We start from the raw sequence: 18318 nt of genomic DNA on the forward strand, positions 1-18318 counted from the left end.
GCTGTAGTGCTATAGTGGTAGCTGTAGTGTTATAGTGGTAGCTGTAGTGCTATAGTGGTAGCTAGTGTTATAGTTGTAGCTGTAGTGCTATAGTGGTAGCTGTAGTGCTATAGTGGTAGCTGTAGTGTTATAGTGGTAGTGCTATAGCGGTAGCTGTAGTGTTATAGTGGTAGCTGTAGTGCTATAGCGGTAGCTGTAGTGTTATAGTGGTAGCTGTAGTGCTATAGTGGTAGTTGTAGTGTTACAGTGGTAGCTGTAGTGTTATAGTGGTAGCTGTAGTGTTATAGTGGTAGTTGTAGTGTTGTAGTGGTAGCTGTAGTGTTACAGTGGTAGTGTTATAGTGGTAGCTGTAGTGTTATAGTGGTAGTTGTAGTGTTGTAGTGGTAGCTGTAGTGTTATAGTGGTAGCTATGGTGTTATATATAGTGGTAGCTATGGTGCTGTCTACATTGCTCTACCGCTGCCTGTTGAAGCTACATGTGAGCAACCATGTTCAGGTTGCCTTGTTTGAAAATTAATACCTTACACATTAAAACGTTTTCTGGTTCAAATATCTGGTGACCTTGGAATATTTATAGATATTTGTAGATAAGATTTCCAAGGAATTCATCAGGCAAACTATGTGTTTATGTTTTTCCCGCTGATATCAGCTATGACCCAAGTACAACCTTTACACTCATTTAGCTATGCCGGCCCATATGCTTCACTCATGTTTCTTTTGTGTAGGAACCTTTGATAAAACCTAGACTTGCACCGGGCTGCTTCGCTCATGTTTCTTTTGTGTAGCAACCTTTGATAAAACCTGAACTTGCAGCGGGCTGCTTCCCTCATGTTTCTTTTGTGTAGGAACCTTTGATAAAACCTAGACTTGCACCAGGCTGCTTCATCTTGTCCAGGCGGCTTTGTGTTCGTTGTTTTTATACATGATTCAGCCGTGGTGTTGTAACATTGTAATCTTCCCAAATCATTTCCTTGATTTATGAACGGTGTAAATACACTTTGTGTCACACTTCTATGTGTCCAGATGGTTCAGATTGGTGGTGGTGTGTGTGTGTGATAGTGGTGGTGTCCATTCAACTTCTTGTTTCAGCTTGTCAGTGGTGCTTCACTTGTGTCACACTCACGTCACGCGTCTTTCACCCACATGTTACCTTCCCAGAAGATTGTGTTACGACACAAGTTTTTGACAGTCTTGTTTCACAGTTAATGTTGAAAAGCGCAATTAAATAATATGTGCAGGCTTACACCACAAATCACTTTCCATAGAAACTACAAAACACACTGAGCTTGTAATAGGTTAAACAATGCTACATTCTTCATTGTACTATATTAACTCTTTCAACACCAGTCTACCAGAGGCTTTTACTACCATGACACTGAGTTCCCATAGGCTCTGAGGTCATAGATGGGCCTATGTTTATCAAGGAAAATATCAGCTTGTAAAACATTATTGCTACTACATATCATACACCATTTGAAAGGTCTTATCCTACTGTTCATCAATATGAAATTTATTTTTGATCATATTATTCAAATAATCCAACTACAACATAAATAATTTTTAATGAAACAGCAAGCTTAAAAATGTATAATGTCCAGATAAACCATGAAGGGAGCAAAAAATATGGCAATTTTTTCCATTTGTTACGTGTCATAATATCCCCTTACCTTTTTCTTCTATATTTTCATTTTTTACGTAATCAGAAAATTATTTTAAAATAGATTTCTCAAATAATATGTATGGTCGTCTATTTCCCGATATCAGTGACTTTCCGCTCGGTAACGTGATACAACAGCGGGAAATACCTTGGTTTTCGAAGCTTTGTATGAATAACATGTGAGGCGATTCGTTTGAAGGCGGGTATCGTTCGAAAGCTCTGAACATCAACAATATCACTGTACCCTTGCCCAGAGTATTTTCACAGTCGTAAGAAGTGATTTTATTGGATAAAAATTGGTTTCTAATGACATTTTTGCCACAGTCTGATATAAGCATTGTGATTGGTCAAAATCGTACACGTGACCTAAGGCAGCCAATCATATTACAGCAATGGATACCGTCCTCGTAAACGAAAACTAATGATTCAGACGAAACTTTTGGGTAAAATCATGCTATTCTGAACGTGTTACGCAATAAATCACCACCTATACGTATATTATGGAACTTGGTGGGCGTATCGTGCTAGGTTATGACCTGTGACAAAAATGCTTCATGCATATATTTTAACATTAAACATCGTGTCCGAGCGTGAAGTTCGAGGCGACGAAAGCCGAGATGTCACTTGCATTACAATACACGATCGCTCCAAAAGATGGAAATAGTAAGTTATAATGTACGTTTGACAACTTTTATGAGTACTGTTGTGGATTTTATTCTTCAGTTTATTCAGTTTGTTTAATTATTTTGTCGAAACATCGTTACTTTGCTCTTTGACAACTTTACTGTGGACCCTTGCCGAAGCATGTGTCCGAGAATTGTTTTTTTCAATAACATTGTGAAAAACAGTTTATAATTCTAATCCTGTCGATAATATATGGACATTTGAAATGTATTTGATAAGCTTTTTCAGACATTGTGAAAAGTGATAGATTTAATAAAAAAATCATATGTTAGTTAGGTTCCCAAAATTATAGATCATTTTGATGCGACTACTGCCTGGCCGGTAAACCGGCCTACGGTGTCTGGGGACTCGTGACGTCTTGGCCGGTTTTCCGGCCTACGGTGTTGAATGGGTTAAAGAAATACATTTAAAAGAAGATTCATTTATGAAGTGCTGTTACCATGTCTATACTATGTGTTGTTACCCTGACTATACTATGTGCTGTTGCCTTGACTATACTATGTGTTGTTACCCTGACTATACTATGTGTTGTTACCATGACTATACTATGTGCTGTTGCCTTGACTATACTATGTGCTGTTACCATGACTATACAATGGTAACACGGTTTGACTGCATTGCCTGTGGTCTGTCCAGCAGATCTGGATGGACCTCCTGCACCACGGTTTGACTGTATTGCCTGTGGTCTGTCCAGCCGATCTGGATGGACCTCCTGCAACACGGTTTGACTGTATTGCCTGTGGTCTGTCCAGCCGATCTGGATGGACCTCCTGCACCACGGTTTGACTGTATTGCCTGTGGTCTGTCCAGCAGATCAGGATGGACCTCCTGCAGCACGGTTTGACTGTATTGCCTGTGGTCTGTCCTGCAGATGTGGATGGACCTCCTGCAACACGGTTTGACTGTATTGCCTGTGGTCTGTCCTGCAGATGTGGATGGACCTCCTGCAGCACGGTTTGACTGTATTGTCTGTGGTCTGTCTAGCAGATCAGGATGGACCTCCTGCAACACGGTTTGACTGTATTGTCTGTGGTCTGTCTAGCAGATCTGGATGGACCTCCTGCAACACGGTTTGACTGTATTGCCTGTGGTCTGTCCAGCAGATCTGGATGGACCTCCTGCACCACGGTTTGACTGTATTGCCTGTGGTCTGTCTAGCAGATGTGGATGGACCTCCTGCACCACGGTTTGACTGTATTGCCTGTGGTCTGTCCAGCCGATCTGGATGGACCTCCTGCACCACGGTTTGACTGTATTGCCTGTGGTCTGTCCAGCCGATCTGGATGGACCTCCTGCAGCACGGTTTGACTGTATTGCCTGTGGTCTGTCCAGCAGATCTGGATGGACCTCCTGCACCATTGCCTGTGGTCTGTCCAGCAGTTTGACTGTATTGCCTGTGGTCTGTCCAGCAGATCTGGATGGACCTCCTGCAGCACGGTTTGACTGCATTGCCTGTGGTCTGTCCAGCAGATCAGGATGGACCTCCTGCACCATGGTTTGACTGTATTGCCTGTGGTCTGTCCAGCCGATCTGGATGGACCTCCTGCAGCACGGTTTGACTGTATTGTCCAATTGCTCTGCCTGTAGTTCTTGCTGGATCAATGTGTTTTCACTATGTTGTCTTGTTCAGCAGCTGTTTGTTTAGCATAATTTTAGTGTATTATCTATGCTCAGCCTTGTATGTCTCTAACACTCACTGCATTGCCTATGCTCTGGGTCCCCGACACAGTTTCGCTGTATAGGATATCTTAACATTACTCCAATTCACTGATCACACTAGGGACCGTCTCATCCTTGCGATAACATAAGACATTTCATTTGCTTCTCAAGTCTATCTGACAAGCTGATTCCCCTGGTTAGAAACCTCTTAATTACAAGTGACAGGTAATCTATCTTGCTGCCCAGTGGACGGAACACCAGGGGTCAGACAGCCATAGCAATGGGTTATTAATACAGATTTGATTATAAGTGGATCAAACCTAGCAATTATGAAAGTAATGACTTACACACTTATCCATATACAGAGTTACACACTCACATATACATTGACACACTGTCAGTTATACACTGGCACACACTGTTATACACTGGCAAACACTGTTACTCCGATATATTACATTGAAACACTGTCAGTTGTACACTGGCACACACTGTTACTCCGATATATTATATTGACATGCTGTCAGTAATACACTGGCACACACTGTTACTCCGATATATTATATTGACATGCTGTCAGTAATACACTGGCACACACTGTTACTCCGATATATTATATTGACACGCTGTCAGTTATACACTGGCACACACTGTTACTCGATATTACATTGACACGCTGTCAGTTATACACTGGTACACAGTTGCACTGTTACACCTCAGATATATGTCGACACACACTTGCATACACTGGCACACACTGTTATACACTGGCGCACACAGTTACACACTGGCACACACTGTTGATATAAGTTACTTGTGAGTTGTAAAGGGAATGAGGGGTGGTGGTGGTATAGGGGTGGTGGTATGACGGAGTTAGTGGGTGTGTGTGTGGTATGAGGAGTGGTGGTTGCATGAAGGGGTGGTGGTTCTGTGAGAGGGGTTGGCATGAGGGGTATGAAGGAAGGTGCCATGAGGGTTGAGAACTGAATCATACCCCCATAATTTTGGAATGTGGTGTCTTACTCCCTCATTCAATATTTTTAAAATATCAGAAATTTGCCACAACAGTACAATAACTGTTTTTCTGTATTGGACATATTTCTTTCTTCCTTTGAGTTTTCTGAGAATGTATTTGGTCTTGTCATTCATATAGATTACTTTGGCTGGACATGGCCCCCAGAAAATGAAAGGGTGATGGAGTTGATGCCACGTGTCCAGTGAGACATGTGTGGGAGTGTACTTGATAAGCTTCTGTACATGGAAATGCTTCAAGCTTGGATTCATTTAATACAACCATGTTTCACACTCCATTTTCTCTGGCGTGAAAGAAACCACTCTCGCACAAATATAAGGTCAGCTGTGGTAGTTAGGTCTTTGTATAACCCTGCCATGGCTACATCACTGATTACAATGATGCCTCAATACCAAAGTCTCTTTGTAGCAGCACATTAAAAACATAAAACTTTGTGTGTTGCAGATCCTCCTGGTGACAAGCAGCCGTCATCGAGATCGGTGGGTGGTTCCAGGAGGCGGCATCGAGCCAGAGGAGGAGACGAAGATTGCTGCATCCCGCGAGGCCAGGGAGGAAGCAGGTGTCCTGGGGCAGCTTGGCCGACACCTGGGCAACTTCGAGGTAAGTAGATTCCGGTGGAGGCAGAACTGCTGTACAGATTGTGGTGGCAGGGTGTCGCCATTTACACTCTTTAGTCACAGGAGGAGAGACAGTGGTATAGGGTCATGGAAACAATGAGCATAGTAGGTGTTGTGAGCATAGAGGGTGTGATGGATGTGGTGAACATAGAAGGCTATGGATACGGTGATCATGAAGGGCACATCGTAGACATGGAGCATAGAGAGTGCTAAAGATACAATGTGCAAGGTGTGAGGTATCAAGTGAGCATAGAGGTAGTGAGGGATAGAAAGAGCATACGGGTAGTGAGGGATAGAAAGAGCATAGGGGTAGTGAGGGATAGAGCAAGTATAGAGGGTGTGAAGGATAGAAAGAGCATAGGGGTAGTGAGGGATAGAGCAAGTATAGAGGGTGTGAGGGATAGAAAGAGCATAGGGGTAGTGAGGGATAGAGCAAGCATAGAGGGTGTGAAGGATAGAGTGCGCACAGAGGTAGTGAGGGATAGACTGAACATAGAGGGTGTGAGGGATAGTGAGCAAGGAGGGTGCAAGGATAGAGTGAGCATAGAGGGTGTAAGAGATAGAGTGAGCATAGAGGTAGTGAGGGACAGACTGAACATAGAGGGTGCGAGGGATAGTGAGCAATGAGGGTTTGAGGGACAGAGTGAGCATAGAGGGTGTAAGAGATAGAGTGAGCATAGAACATGTAAGTTCTAAAGGAAACTGATAGGTGTACAAGGGAGATGGTGAACATGGAGGAAAGAAAAAATTCAGTAAGGCTAGAGGGTCTTTGGGAATATTGCTGACCAATCCACATAAACACCCACCCACCCAAACTCATACACCTTACCACCCACACTCTGCCACACACAGAGACCCACATACTGACCACACACACACACACACACACACACCCATCCACACACACAGACCTACACACCCACCCATCCACACACACAGACCTACACACCCACCCATCCACACACACAGACCTACACACCCACCCATCCACACACAAATCTTACACACCCACCCATCCACACACACACAGACCTACACACCCACCCATCCACACAGATCTTACAGACCCACCCATCCACACACAGATCTTACACACACACCCATCCACACACACAGACCTACACACCCACCCATCCACACACAGACCTACACACCCACCCATCCACACACACAGACCTACACACCCACCCATCCACACACTCAGACCTACACACCCAACCATCCACACACAAACCAACACATCCACCCATCCACACACAGACCTACACACCCACCCATCCACACACAGACCTACACACCCACCCATCCACACACACAGACCTACACACCCACCCATCCACACACAGACCTACACACCCACCCATCCACACACAGACCTACACACCCACCCATCCACACACACACACACACACACACACACACACACACACACACACACACACACACACATAGATCTTACACACCCACCCATCCACACACACAGACCTACACACCCACCCATCCACACACAGAGATCTTACACACCCACCCATCCACACACAAACCAACACACCCACCCATCCACACACACAGACCTACACCCACTCTGCCACACACAAACCGATCCACTGACCAAGACAGAGACTCACACCAACCCGTCCACGCACTCACCCAAACCCACAAACCCGACTTGCACACCAAAACCCACACCAACCTCCTGCCAAGAAAGCAGCTACCATCCACTCGCTGATCACCCACCAACCTCTGCTTTCCCCTCAGTTGTAGAGATAAGACTCTCCTCACTCTCTCTTCCAGAATGAAGCTAAGAAACACCGCACCTCCGTGTATACATTTGTTGTGACAGATTTGTTGGACGAGTGGGAGGATTCCAAAAGCATGGGTAAGTTCCTCTGTTTTCATGATGAATATGGGTGGTGATGTCTCTGCTTGGTGATGTCTGCATGTGGTGATGTCTGCATGTGGTGACGTCTGGATGTGGTGATGTCTGGATGTGGTGATGTCTGCCTGATGCGATGTCTGGATGTGGTGATGTGGTGATGTCTGCCTGGTGTGATGTCTGGATGTGGTGATGTCTGGATGTGGTGATGTTTCTGTGATGTCTGCCTTTGGAGATGCCTCCATGTGATGTTTTTCATTTGGAATATCTCTGTGGTCTTCTACACATCATACTGAGGGGGAAGCTGGAAGTAAAACATAAACCATATTAGTGGATAAATTGATTCATTACATGTTGCTAATGGCTGTGCCATTTACACAAGGCATGTGAGAGCCATGAAAGTAACAATATTAGGATCTCATGAAGTAGTATTGCATTAAGTTAATTTAGCCTAATTACAGTTTAACTTGTTGAAGCGTCAGTGAGTGACATGTTTCATTACGTTGACTCGCGTGAGCGTGTGTGATTTCAGTCATTACTCCTCCAACACCCATCATGACCTCCCTGATACTCACTACAGTTGAACATGTTGGCCATTGATTTGAAGTTTCACCCACCGCACAGACTGCCTGCAGCAGCAGCAGCGATGCCCCTGGTGCTGGTGATGTTGTAAGGCAGCAGCTTTGTGATGAGGACAGAAATGACTTTCAATGTCATTGTCTGTGGCACGATGTGTTTGAATCTGAAGCCAGACATATTGGAAAAAATTTAACATAATTGCCAAACTATTGACTCACGACACCATAGGCGTGTTTACCACTCCAGTCCCCTGACATTTGCAAATTAGAAATTCCTTAATGGTTGCTCCGAAGATGCAGTGGATGTGGATGGTCATCACCATAACGAGCATGTGATGGAATCAGAATTCTTCAAGTGTGTGTTGGCGTCCAGCATGGTGTGAAATAATACAGATATGACATGTTTTAGAAACACTAACAGTAATATGTGGCTGCTTGCTAGGGGACCTGTTTTTTCTGAACCATGTCTTAAGGAATCCATGACACAAAAACAACTGGACAACACTTGTTGAGAAGATGCCTTGGGGACAGTGTGCACTGCCGTAAATCCTGCGGTAAAAGCTGACTGGGGTTTGAGAATCAATTAAATGCTAAACTGAAATAGTGGCCTTTCCACATTTTGAGCTGCTCTGTGCAGTCCTTTGCATGATCTTCTAAAACTTACAGACGTTTATGCTCCATATTTCTCCCTTGATTGACATACTGTGATATAGCCAATATGCTACCTTTATTGACATAGTACTTTGATATAATATATATTCTCCCTTGATTGACATACTGTGATATAGCCAATATACTCCCTTGATTGACATACTGTGATATAGCCAATATACTCCCTTGATTGACATACTGTGATATAGCCAATATACTCCCTAAGGTAACAAACTGTGATATAGCCAATATACTCCCTCAGGTAACACACTGTGATATAGCCAATATACTCCCTCGGGTAACACACTGTGATATGCCAATATACTCCCTTGATTGACATACTGTGATATAGCCAATATACTCCCTCAGGTAACACACTGTGATATAGCCAATATACTCCCTCAGGTAACACACTGTGATATAGCCAATATACTCCCTTGATTGACATACTGTGATATAGCCAATACTCCCTCCCTCAGGTAGCCACACTGTGATATAGCCAATATACTCCCTCAGGTAATGCACTGTGATATTGCTAATATACTCCCTTGATTGACATACTGTGATATAGCCAATATACTCCCTAAGATTAACATACACTGTGATATAGCCAATATACTCCCTCAGGTAACACACTGTGATATAGCCAATATACTCCCTTGATTAACATACTGTGATATTGCTAATATACTCCCTTGATTGACATACTGTGATATAGCCAATATACTCCCTAAAGTAACACACTGTCATATAGCCAATATACTCCCTAAGGTAACATATTGTGATATTGCTAATATACTCCCTTGATTGACATACTGTGATATAGCTAATATATTCCCTAAGGTAACACACTTTGATATAGCCAATATACTCCCTAAGATAACATACTGTGATATAGCCAATATACTCCCTCGGGTAACACTCTGTGATATAGCCAATATACTCCCTCGGGTAACGCACTGTGATATAGCCAATATGCTCCCTTGATTGTCATACTGTGATTTAGTCAATATTCTCCCTCGGGTAACGCACTGTGATATAGCCAATATACTGCCTTGATTGACATACTGTGATATAGCCAATATGCTCCCTTGATTGTCATACTGTGATTTAGTCAATATTCTCCCTCGGGTGACATACTGTGATATAGCCAATATACTCCCTAAGGTAACACACTGTGATATAGCCAATATACTCCCTTGATTGACATACTGTGATATAGCCAATATACTCCCTTGATTGACATACTGTGATATAGCCAATATACTCCCTTGATTGACATACTGTGATATAGCCAATATACTCCCTCGGGTAACACACTGTGATATAGCCAATATACTCCTTTGATTGACATACTGTGATATAGCCAATATATTCCCTTGATTGACATACTGTGATATAGCCAATATACTCCCTTGATACAGCTTGACACCTTTGCTTTTATAGCACAGACACTTCCCAGTCAAACATCATGACAGTGTAAGTCCATATATGACAGGCATTAAAAATGTGGATGACACCCTGACCCTTCCTGGTCACATATGATGACAGTGTATGTCCATGTATGACATTGCCACATCCTTAGTAAGTTGTAAGAGACCTAAAACGGACAGTGAACTAAGCCTTGCTTGTGTTGTCCTACCTGTCAGTATTGTCACTCCACGCCAATGATTGTGTGTAACAGATGGGACAGCCATCTACAGCTCTCTCTCTCAGCTCTGTCTTTTCGGGGCGGTGGGGTAGCCCAGTGGTTAAAGCGTTCGCTAGTCACGCTGAAAACCCACGTTCAATTCCCCACATGGGTACTATGTGTGAAGCCCATTTCTGGTGTCCCCAGCAGTCATATTGCTGGAGTATTGCTTGTAAAAGCGGCGTAAAACCATACTCACTCACTCACTCACACTCACTCACTCACTCACTCACTCACTCACTCACTCTATATCTTTTCAAGTACATCCAGATTTGGTATAATGGTTATCAATGACATGAAAATGTTATCTTGAAAGATTATATCACTATTGAAGCTTTGAAATGGTTCAGTGGAATTCCTGAATATCAACGTATTGTTTGGTGGTTGCCATATTTGGCAGATGATTTTTTGATCAGACTATTGATGTTTCCAAGCAGTGTTTTTCTTGCATAATAATTGAAGAATTATGTTGTTTTGGTTGATTGGAGCTACCCACAGCATAACTGTGGAGTTTATTCAACTGGAACAAGGAGTGCCAATATTTACACTTCAAGTCCATTGATCAGTGGAGTTTATCGGAGGACGTACTCTCAGTTTGCGATCTCATTAGCAAGAATATCGCTTTATGATGCTTCCTGTACACACTTCCACTGAGCAGAAGGGCATTGTGGGATATTGGGAGGCACCTCTTACAGGCTAGCGGGAAATTAAGTCGAGTATGATTGATTGAGCAAATGGCACTGCTTATACACAGGGGAAAATGGTGATATTCTAATATCTTGTATGACTAGACATGCAGGTCATCTCTCATGAAAGAGGCTGGATAGTCATCTATGGTGGCAGTTGAGTGTGAGGTTATATGTGTTCCTGTGTGTGGTACAGGCTGGATAGTCATCTACCGTAGATTAATCTACAAATTTGTGTATGTTTTACTTACTTTGAGAAAATGTCCTGAACCATGATGAACTATTTGTGTAGTTGTCCTCAGGACCAGACATACAGCTACTTTGATGTGCCTTACAAACACCACAATGTTGGGACACATGATGATGAGCTTACACTCATGAAGTGGTCACTGGAGGAGAAACTTGTGAAGTAAGGCGAGCTGACTTGGCTCAGCTGGGGGTCTTTCTCGGCTGTTGTTTACCTCCAGATCTTCTGACATGACATACAGGCCCTTTAGTCAGGGTGGAACACAGTTGACATGCATATGTAGCCTGTAAACCACACTGGAATCACAGCTTGATATGTGAAAGCTGTTTGTGTATCAAATGACCTGTTTCTCCAATTCTTAACACTTTACATTTGATGTACCTGAGAACCATATAAATAATGAATTCAATGAATTGCTAATTAGTTGCTAGGAAAGCAGCTTCAAAGACGGGTGTTCAGCTAGTGAGCAGTTGCCAGTTTATTGTGTTGGTTACAGCCCTTCAATCTGCCGTGATACGCAGATTAGACACGGTCTGTAGATGGTGTTGCATTGATGTAGAGGAGGCAGTTGTATCCAGTCATTACTATCGTCTGCAGAGTGTGTAATTGATCTGTCTGATAAAGAGGAGGCTGTAGGATATTGCCATGGAAGCTTGCTGAATACCTAGTTGACTAAGTTTCTGTAGAGAAAGGCAGCATTGGTGGGGGGTGTTGGTTATTTGTAGTGTAGAAATATTGCTTTTACATAATTTATCCACAAATGTTGATGACTTCATGGCTCGCCAGTCTGTGTGGATGACACTGTGTGCTCTATTGATGGCTTACATCTTATGCTATATCCTGCCAAATGAGGAACGACCTGTGTTGGAGTCTCTGGCACATATCTTGTGTGGGTGATGTGTGTGTGTTGAAAGGCCTGTTGAAGTCTCTGGCACACAGCTGGTGTAGGGGATGTGTGTGTTGAAAGGCCTGTTGAAGTCTCTGACATACAGCCAGTGTGGGGGATGTATTTGTTGAAAGGCCTGTTGGAGTCTCTGGCACACAGCTAGTGTAGGGGATGTGTGTGTGTTGAAAGGCCTGTTGGAGTCTCTGGCACACAGCTAGTGTGGGGGATGTGTGTGTTGAAAGGCCTGTTGGAGTCTCTGGCATACAGCTAGCGTGGGGGATGTGTGTGTTGAAAGGCCTGTTGGAGTCTCTGGCACACAGCTAGTGTGGGGGATGTATGTGTTGAAAGGCCTGTTGGAGTCTCTGGCATACAGCTAGTGTGGGGGATTGTGTGTGTTGAAAGGCCTGTTGGAGTCTCTAGTGTGGGGGATGTGTGTGTTGAAAGGCCTGTTGAAGTCTCTGTCACACAACTAGTGTGGGGGATGTGTGTGTTGAAAGGCCTGTTGTAGTCTCTGGCATACAGCTAGTGTGGGGGATGTGTGTGTTGAAAGGCCTGTTGGAGTCTCTGGCACACAGCTAGTGTGGGGGATGTGTGTGTTGAAAGGCCTGTTGGAGTCTCTGGCATACAGCTAGTGTGGGGGATTGTGTGTGTTGAAAGGCCTGTTGGAGTCTCTAGTGTGGGGGATGTGTGTGTTGAAAGGCCTGTTGTAGTCTCTGGCATACAGCTAGTTCGGGGGATGTGTGTGTTGAAAGGCCTGTTGTAGTCTCTGGCATACAGCTAGTGTGGGGGATGTGTGTGTGTTGAAAGGCCTGTTGGAGTCTGTGGCATACAGTCTCTGGGTGTAGGGGATGTATTGCTGTGTTGAAAGGCCTGTTGGAGTCTGTGGCACACAGCTAGTGTGGGGATGTGTGTGTTAAAAGGCCTGTTGGAGTCTCTGGCATACAGCCGGTGTAGGGGATGTATTCGTTGAAAGGCCTGTTGGAGTCTGTGGCACACAGCTAGTGTGGGGGATGTGTGTGTTAAAAGGCCTGTTGTAGTCTCTGGCATACAGCTAGTGTGGGGGATGTGTGTGTTGAAAGGCCTGTTGGAGTCTGTGGCACACAGCTAGTGTGGGGGATGTGTGTGTTAAAAGGCCTGTTGTAGTCTCTGGCATACAGCCGGTGTAGGGGATGTATTCGTTGAAAGGCCTGTTGGAGTCTGTGGCACACAGCTAGTGTGGGGGATGTGTGTGTTAAAAGGCCTGTTGTAGTCTCTGGCATACAGCTGGTGTGGGGGATGTGTGTGTTGAAAGGCCTGTTGGAGTCTCTGGCATACAGCTAGTGTGGGGGATGTGTGTGTTAAAAGGCCTGTTGGAGTCTCTGGCACACAGCTAGTGTAGGGGATGTGTGTGTTAAAAGGCCTGTTGGAGTCTCTGGCATACAGCCTAGTGTGGGGGATGTGTGTGTTGAAAGGCCTGTTGGAGTCTCTGGCACACAGCTAGTGTGGGGGATGTGTGTGTTGAAAGGCCTGTTGGAGTCTCTGGCACACAGCTAGTGTAGGGGATGTGTGTGTTGAAAGCAGTGATGAAAAATACTTGCTTAACTCCACTTGAAATGTAGTAGTAGTATGTATGAGTAGTGAAAGGCTGCAGGACTTGTCAGTGGTGTTAGGTTTCCATATCATGCCGGTAAATTATAACAGAATACTACAAAACTCATGTCGTTCAAGTTCCGTCATATGAAAAAGTATTTACTGGGATGTCCTTGAATGATAGAGATATCCCTATGAAATGCTGAGTAGTATATGTGTTACACTCCACACTGGAATTTATGCGTTAGAATGGGTCATGATATTGCTGGAATATTGCTAACAGCAGCGTAAAACCCGCCCCTGCACCTGGGTTCCGGCACCTGGGATCCAGCACCTGGGATCCGGCACCTGGGTTCCGGCACCTGGGATCCAGCACCTGGGATCCAGCACCTGGGTTCCGGCACCTGGGATCCAGCACCTGCACCTGGGATCCAGCACCTGGGATCCGGCACCTGGGATCCGGCACCTGGGATCCAGCACCTGGGATCCGGCACCTGGGTTCCGGCACCTGGGATCCGGCACCTGGGATCCGGCACCTGGGATCCAGCACCTGGGATCCGGCACCTGGGATCCGGCACCTGGGATCCGGCACCTGGGTTCCAGCACCTGGGTTCCAGCACCTGGGATCCAGCACCTGGGATCCGGCACCTGGGTTCCGGCACCTGGGATCCAGCACCTGGGATCCAGCACCTGCCAACGTGCACCAGCTTGGGGTAGCTCTTCAAGTGAAATAGAAGGCAATACTATGGGCAACTGAACGCAAGCGAATCAACAAGATGCTGTCCATGTGTTGTGCATCTATGACCCAACATGATGGACATACGACATATTGATTAATTACATACATGTATCATCTTTATACCTTTATCAAGTCTTGTGTTCACTTATTTATGTTGCTAGTAGATATTTAACCTTGGAATAAAATCGTGCAAGATTTTTGTCTGTTTGGTCAGGTGAAAACACCTATGTTCTGAAGGATGTAAAGGAATTGTGCCCATTAAAGGGTACAGTACCCTCTCACCAGTACCTCTGTGGACAGAACCAGTTTGTGTTGACTCAGTGACAGTTGGACCCCAGTAGCCTGGATCCCAGTAGTCTGTACCCCAGTAGCCTGGATCCCAGTAGTCTGTACCCCAGTAGCCTGGATCCCAGTAGTCTGTACCCCAGTAGCCTGTACCCCAGTAGCCTGGATCCCAGTAGTCTGGATCCCAGTAGCCTGTACCCCAGTAGTCTGTACCCCAGTAGTCTGTACCCCAGTAGCCTGTACCCCAGTAGCCTGTATCCCAGTAGTCTGTACCCCAGTAGCCTGTACCCCAGTAGCCTGGATCCCAGTAGCCTGTACCCCAGTAGCCTGTACCCCAGCAGTCTGTACCCCAGTAGTCTGTACCCCAGTAGTCTGTACCCCAGTAGCCTGGATCCCAGTAGTCTGGGTCCCAGTAGCCTGTACCCCAGTAGTCTGGATCCCAGTAGCCTGTACCCCAGTAGTCTGTACCCCAGTAGCCTGGATCCCAGTAGCCAGTAGCCTGTACCCCAGTAGTCTGGATCCCAGTAGTCTGTACTCCAGTAGCCTGCACCCCAGTAGCCTGGATCCCAGAAGTCTGTACTCCAGTAGCCTGCATCCCAGTAGCCTGTACCCCAGTAGCCTGCACCCCAGTAGTCTGCACCCCAGTAGCCTGCACCCCAGTAGCCTGTACCCCAGTAGCCTGGATCCCAGTAGCCTGGACCCCAGTAGCCTGTACCCCAGTAGCCTGGATCCCAGTAGTCTGGAACCTATTAGTTGTTATCTGATTAAACCTAACTGTCTACATGATATTTCGAGGGATATGTCTTCATACCCTCGGTTTGCTTATCCTGAGATTTGTATATATAATCTGGATGCTTATCAGTATGGTGTACAATGTCATATAGACACAGTAAAAGAGGTAACCCCCTCCAGGTGTGCTGCAGGAGGATTCTGAGGCTGGTGTACATGCACTCCCTCCACTGACACACTGATATTTATCATGTGCCCTCCGGAGAGATGAACATGTCTTATGCTGTAACAAATAGACCACTGACGTAAATATCCTTTTCTTTGTAGGTCGCAAGAGAGAGTGGTTTCCCTTGTGTGAGGCGAGGGAGCGGTTATTGCACAAGCCAGTGCAAGTCACCTACCTGGAACTACTCAAAGATCGACCTTTGGTGACCTGAGATTACTACATTCCAGCCTCCCTAGCACAAGATGTAAAGTTGCACGCTATGGACTGTACACTTCTTTTGATTGAACGATTATGACATGTTGATTGTCATGTGACTGAATTTATTAAGAAGATGTGTTTTCTGATTGGTTGCAGCCATTGATGGTTATTATGTATGTATTATATGGAGGTTTTAAGATACCTATGTGATATGGATAATTATTAAAGTCAGTATGTGTATATTGTTGAGTGACTGGTAAGAGAGTGAGGTGCCATCTTGGCGAGATTTAGTGTGTATAACAGTCCACAAGAAGAAATACCACTTGTGAACAGTGGAATAATTGGGAGAGAGGATTGGATTGTGCAGATTGTGATATAATCATATTGAACATATTTCCAGTACTGTTCCGATCTTTAAGGTGCTGCTAGTTGTAATACCAAACTCAGTCATCAGACAAGCTCGCTAACTGTCCCAACACAACACTGGGATGCATCTATTAAATGTATTTAGTTGATAAAAGGTTGCATCTGTCATTCTAATGAGACAAGCAAGATATCACAATGTCTATCCCGCGTAGTTTGAGCATCCTCACAAACTTGCTTGTTCCAGTACATGGGAGAAGACTGGACAGTATCGAGTCTGATGCCACTTTGTAGGGCTTCCTTCATATTTTCTGGATAAATGGACTTTATTCTGAATAATGAATTTTGAGAAAAGTTATGTTTCTGGTTGGGCTGTAGCCATTACGCCAATGATCATTCTGTGTGATGGAGTTGTCTCCCTTGCAGGATTGCAAGGCCTCTTGGCCTCGTACACTTTGTTTTGAAGATTTTTATTCTAAATCTAGTTTGACTCTGAAGGTTTGTAATGTTTCAACCACAATCCCACTTTACTTCTGAATGTATTGTGTGGGGGCATCCAGACCATTGCGTCCTTAATGTGACGATGATGTCGGATGGTGTTGCGGATGAGGTAACAAATCATTTTTTTTTTATAAATCTTTGTGGAAAACTCAGTATACCATGCCTCAGCTGCTTCGTGCACAACTATGTAACTGTCTTGCCTTCAAATACCTTTACTATGAGGAATGATAAACACATAGTGTTAATTTTTTAAGACATTTTGATACAAGATATTTTAAGACTTCACAATGGAAACAATGGAATTAATGAACATCTATTTTGCTACCTGTTTAGACTAGGACTTTTTCATGACTTTTCCAGATTTTCCAAGTTACCATGTGGAACTATACAATGCTCTGTGTTTGTATGAGAGAGAGTGCGTGTGAGAGAGAGATTTACATGCAGTATTTATTTACATTCAGACCAAGGATTGAGTATTCATTCATGCTGGTCATATTGACAACACGGTTTTTGAAGTGTATTTGTTTTCCTGGAATAAATGAGACCTAGTGATTTCACAGACAGAACTATTTATATTTACTGTTGGTGTTTGCCTTTGGGATTTGCCATGAACTGAGCAGCACGTTGAGTCACAGTCTCCTCTAGTGTAGTAAGGCCTCTATTCTAGTGAGCTGACAAACTTTAGAAATAAGTGTTATAAGTAATATTCTAAGACATGAAACCATTATTTACAGATGTTTTTTTTAATTGCTGTAAACATATACTTTGAGGCCAGTATATACAGAAGTTGCGAAAGGTATTTGGAGCAATCATAGATCCCTTTGATGACAGATTGGGTTGGATTCAATCAGGTGCTATATATACACTCTGGAAGACAGGGTGATGTACCAACCGTTACTCTGTGTTACTCTAGGCAGGAGCCAGTACAACAATATAAAGATCACTATCTGTACTGCTTTTGAATTTTTTTTTATGTTAATGATGTGGTGAAAACCCCTGGGAAAAGTAGAACATTGACTGTGTGTTAGACAGGGTGTTAAACCCCACTGTACATTGGACACCAGCGTGGACCTTGTTGCTTAAACTGGTCATGTTGGGATGCAGACCAGCAGAGAGACCAACAGACAAGCAGACAGAACAAAAGACCAGCAGACAGACCAACAGACCAAAAGACAGACAGACCAGCAGACAGACCAGCAGACAATACTGACTCATGTCTGTTTTAAGTGGTTACTTACATCCCACATCATGCCACTGTGGGAAATCTCAAAATCTTGCAACGCCTTGCAACATCTCCTGGCCCTTGTTACTGGCACACATTCTGCAACATCCCCTGGTCCCTGTGACTGGCACACATTCTGCAACGTCCCCTGGTCCCTGTGACTGGCACACATTCTGCAACGTCCCCTGGTCCCTGTACCCGGCACACATTCTGCAACGTCCC

At 44.5% G+C, this 18318-nt stretch overlaps 1 protein-coding gene across 1 annotated transcript in view; it reads left to right on the forward strand.

Annotated features, from left to right (window-relative positions):
- The window catches only part of LOC124263987 (diphosphoinositol polyphosphate phosphohydrolase 1-like), a 51279-nt gene extending 33836 nt beyond the window's left edge, over nt 1–17443 (forward strand). Inside the window, exons 2-4 of the mRNA XM_046698720.1 lie at nt 5478–5633; nt 7445–7529; nt 15914–17443. Coding sequence (XP_046554676.1) covers nt 5478–5633; nt 7445–7529; nt 15914–16023 — 351 coding nt within the window. The 3' untranslated portion in view covers nt 16024–17443. The remainder of the gene's footprint in view (nt 1–5477; nt 5634–7444; nt 7530–15913) is intronic.
- The last annotated feature ends 875 nt before the right edge of the window (nt 17444–18318 follow it).

The sequence above is a fragment of the Haliotis rubra genome, unplaced genomic scaffold, assembly GCF_003918875.1.
Source record: "Haliotis rubra isolate DU_JTF1 unplaced genomic scaffold, ASM391887v1 Scf90, whole genome shotgun sequence".
In the NCBI taxonomy this organism is placed as follows: Eukaryota; Metazoa; Mollusca; class Gastropoda; order Lepetellida; family Haliotidae; genus Haliotis; species Haliotis rubra.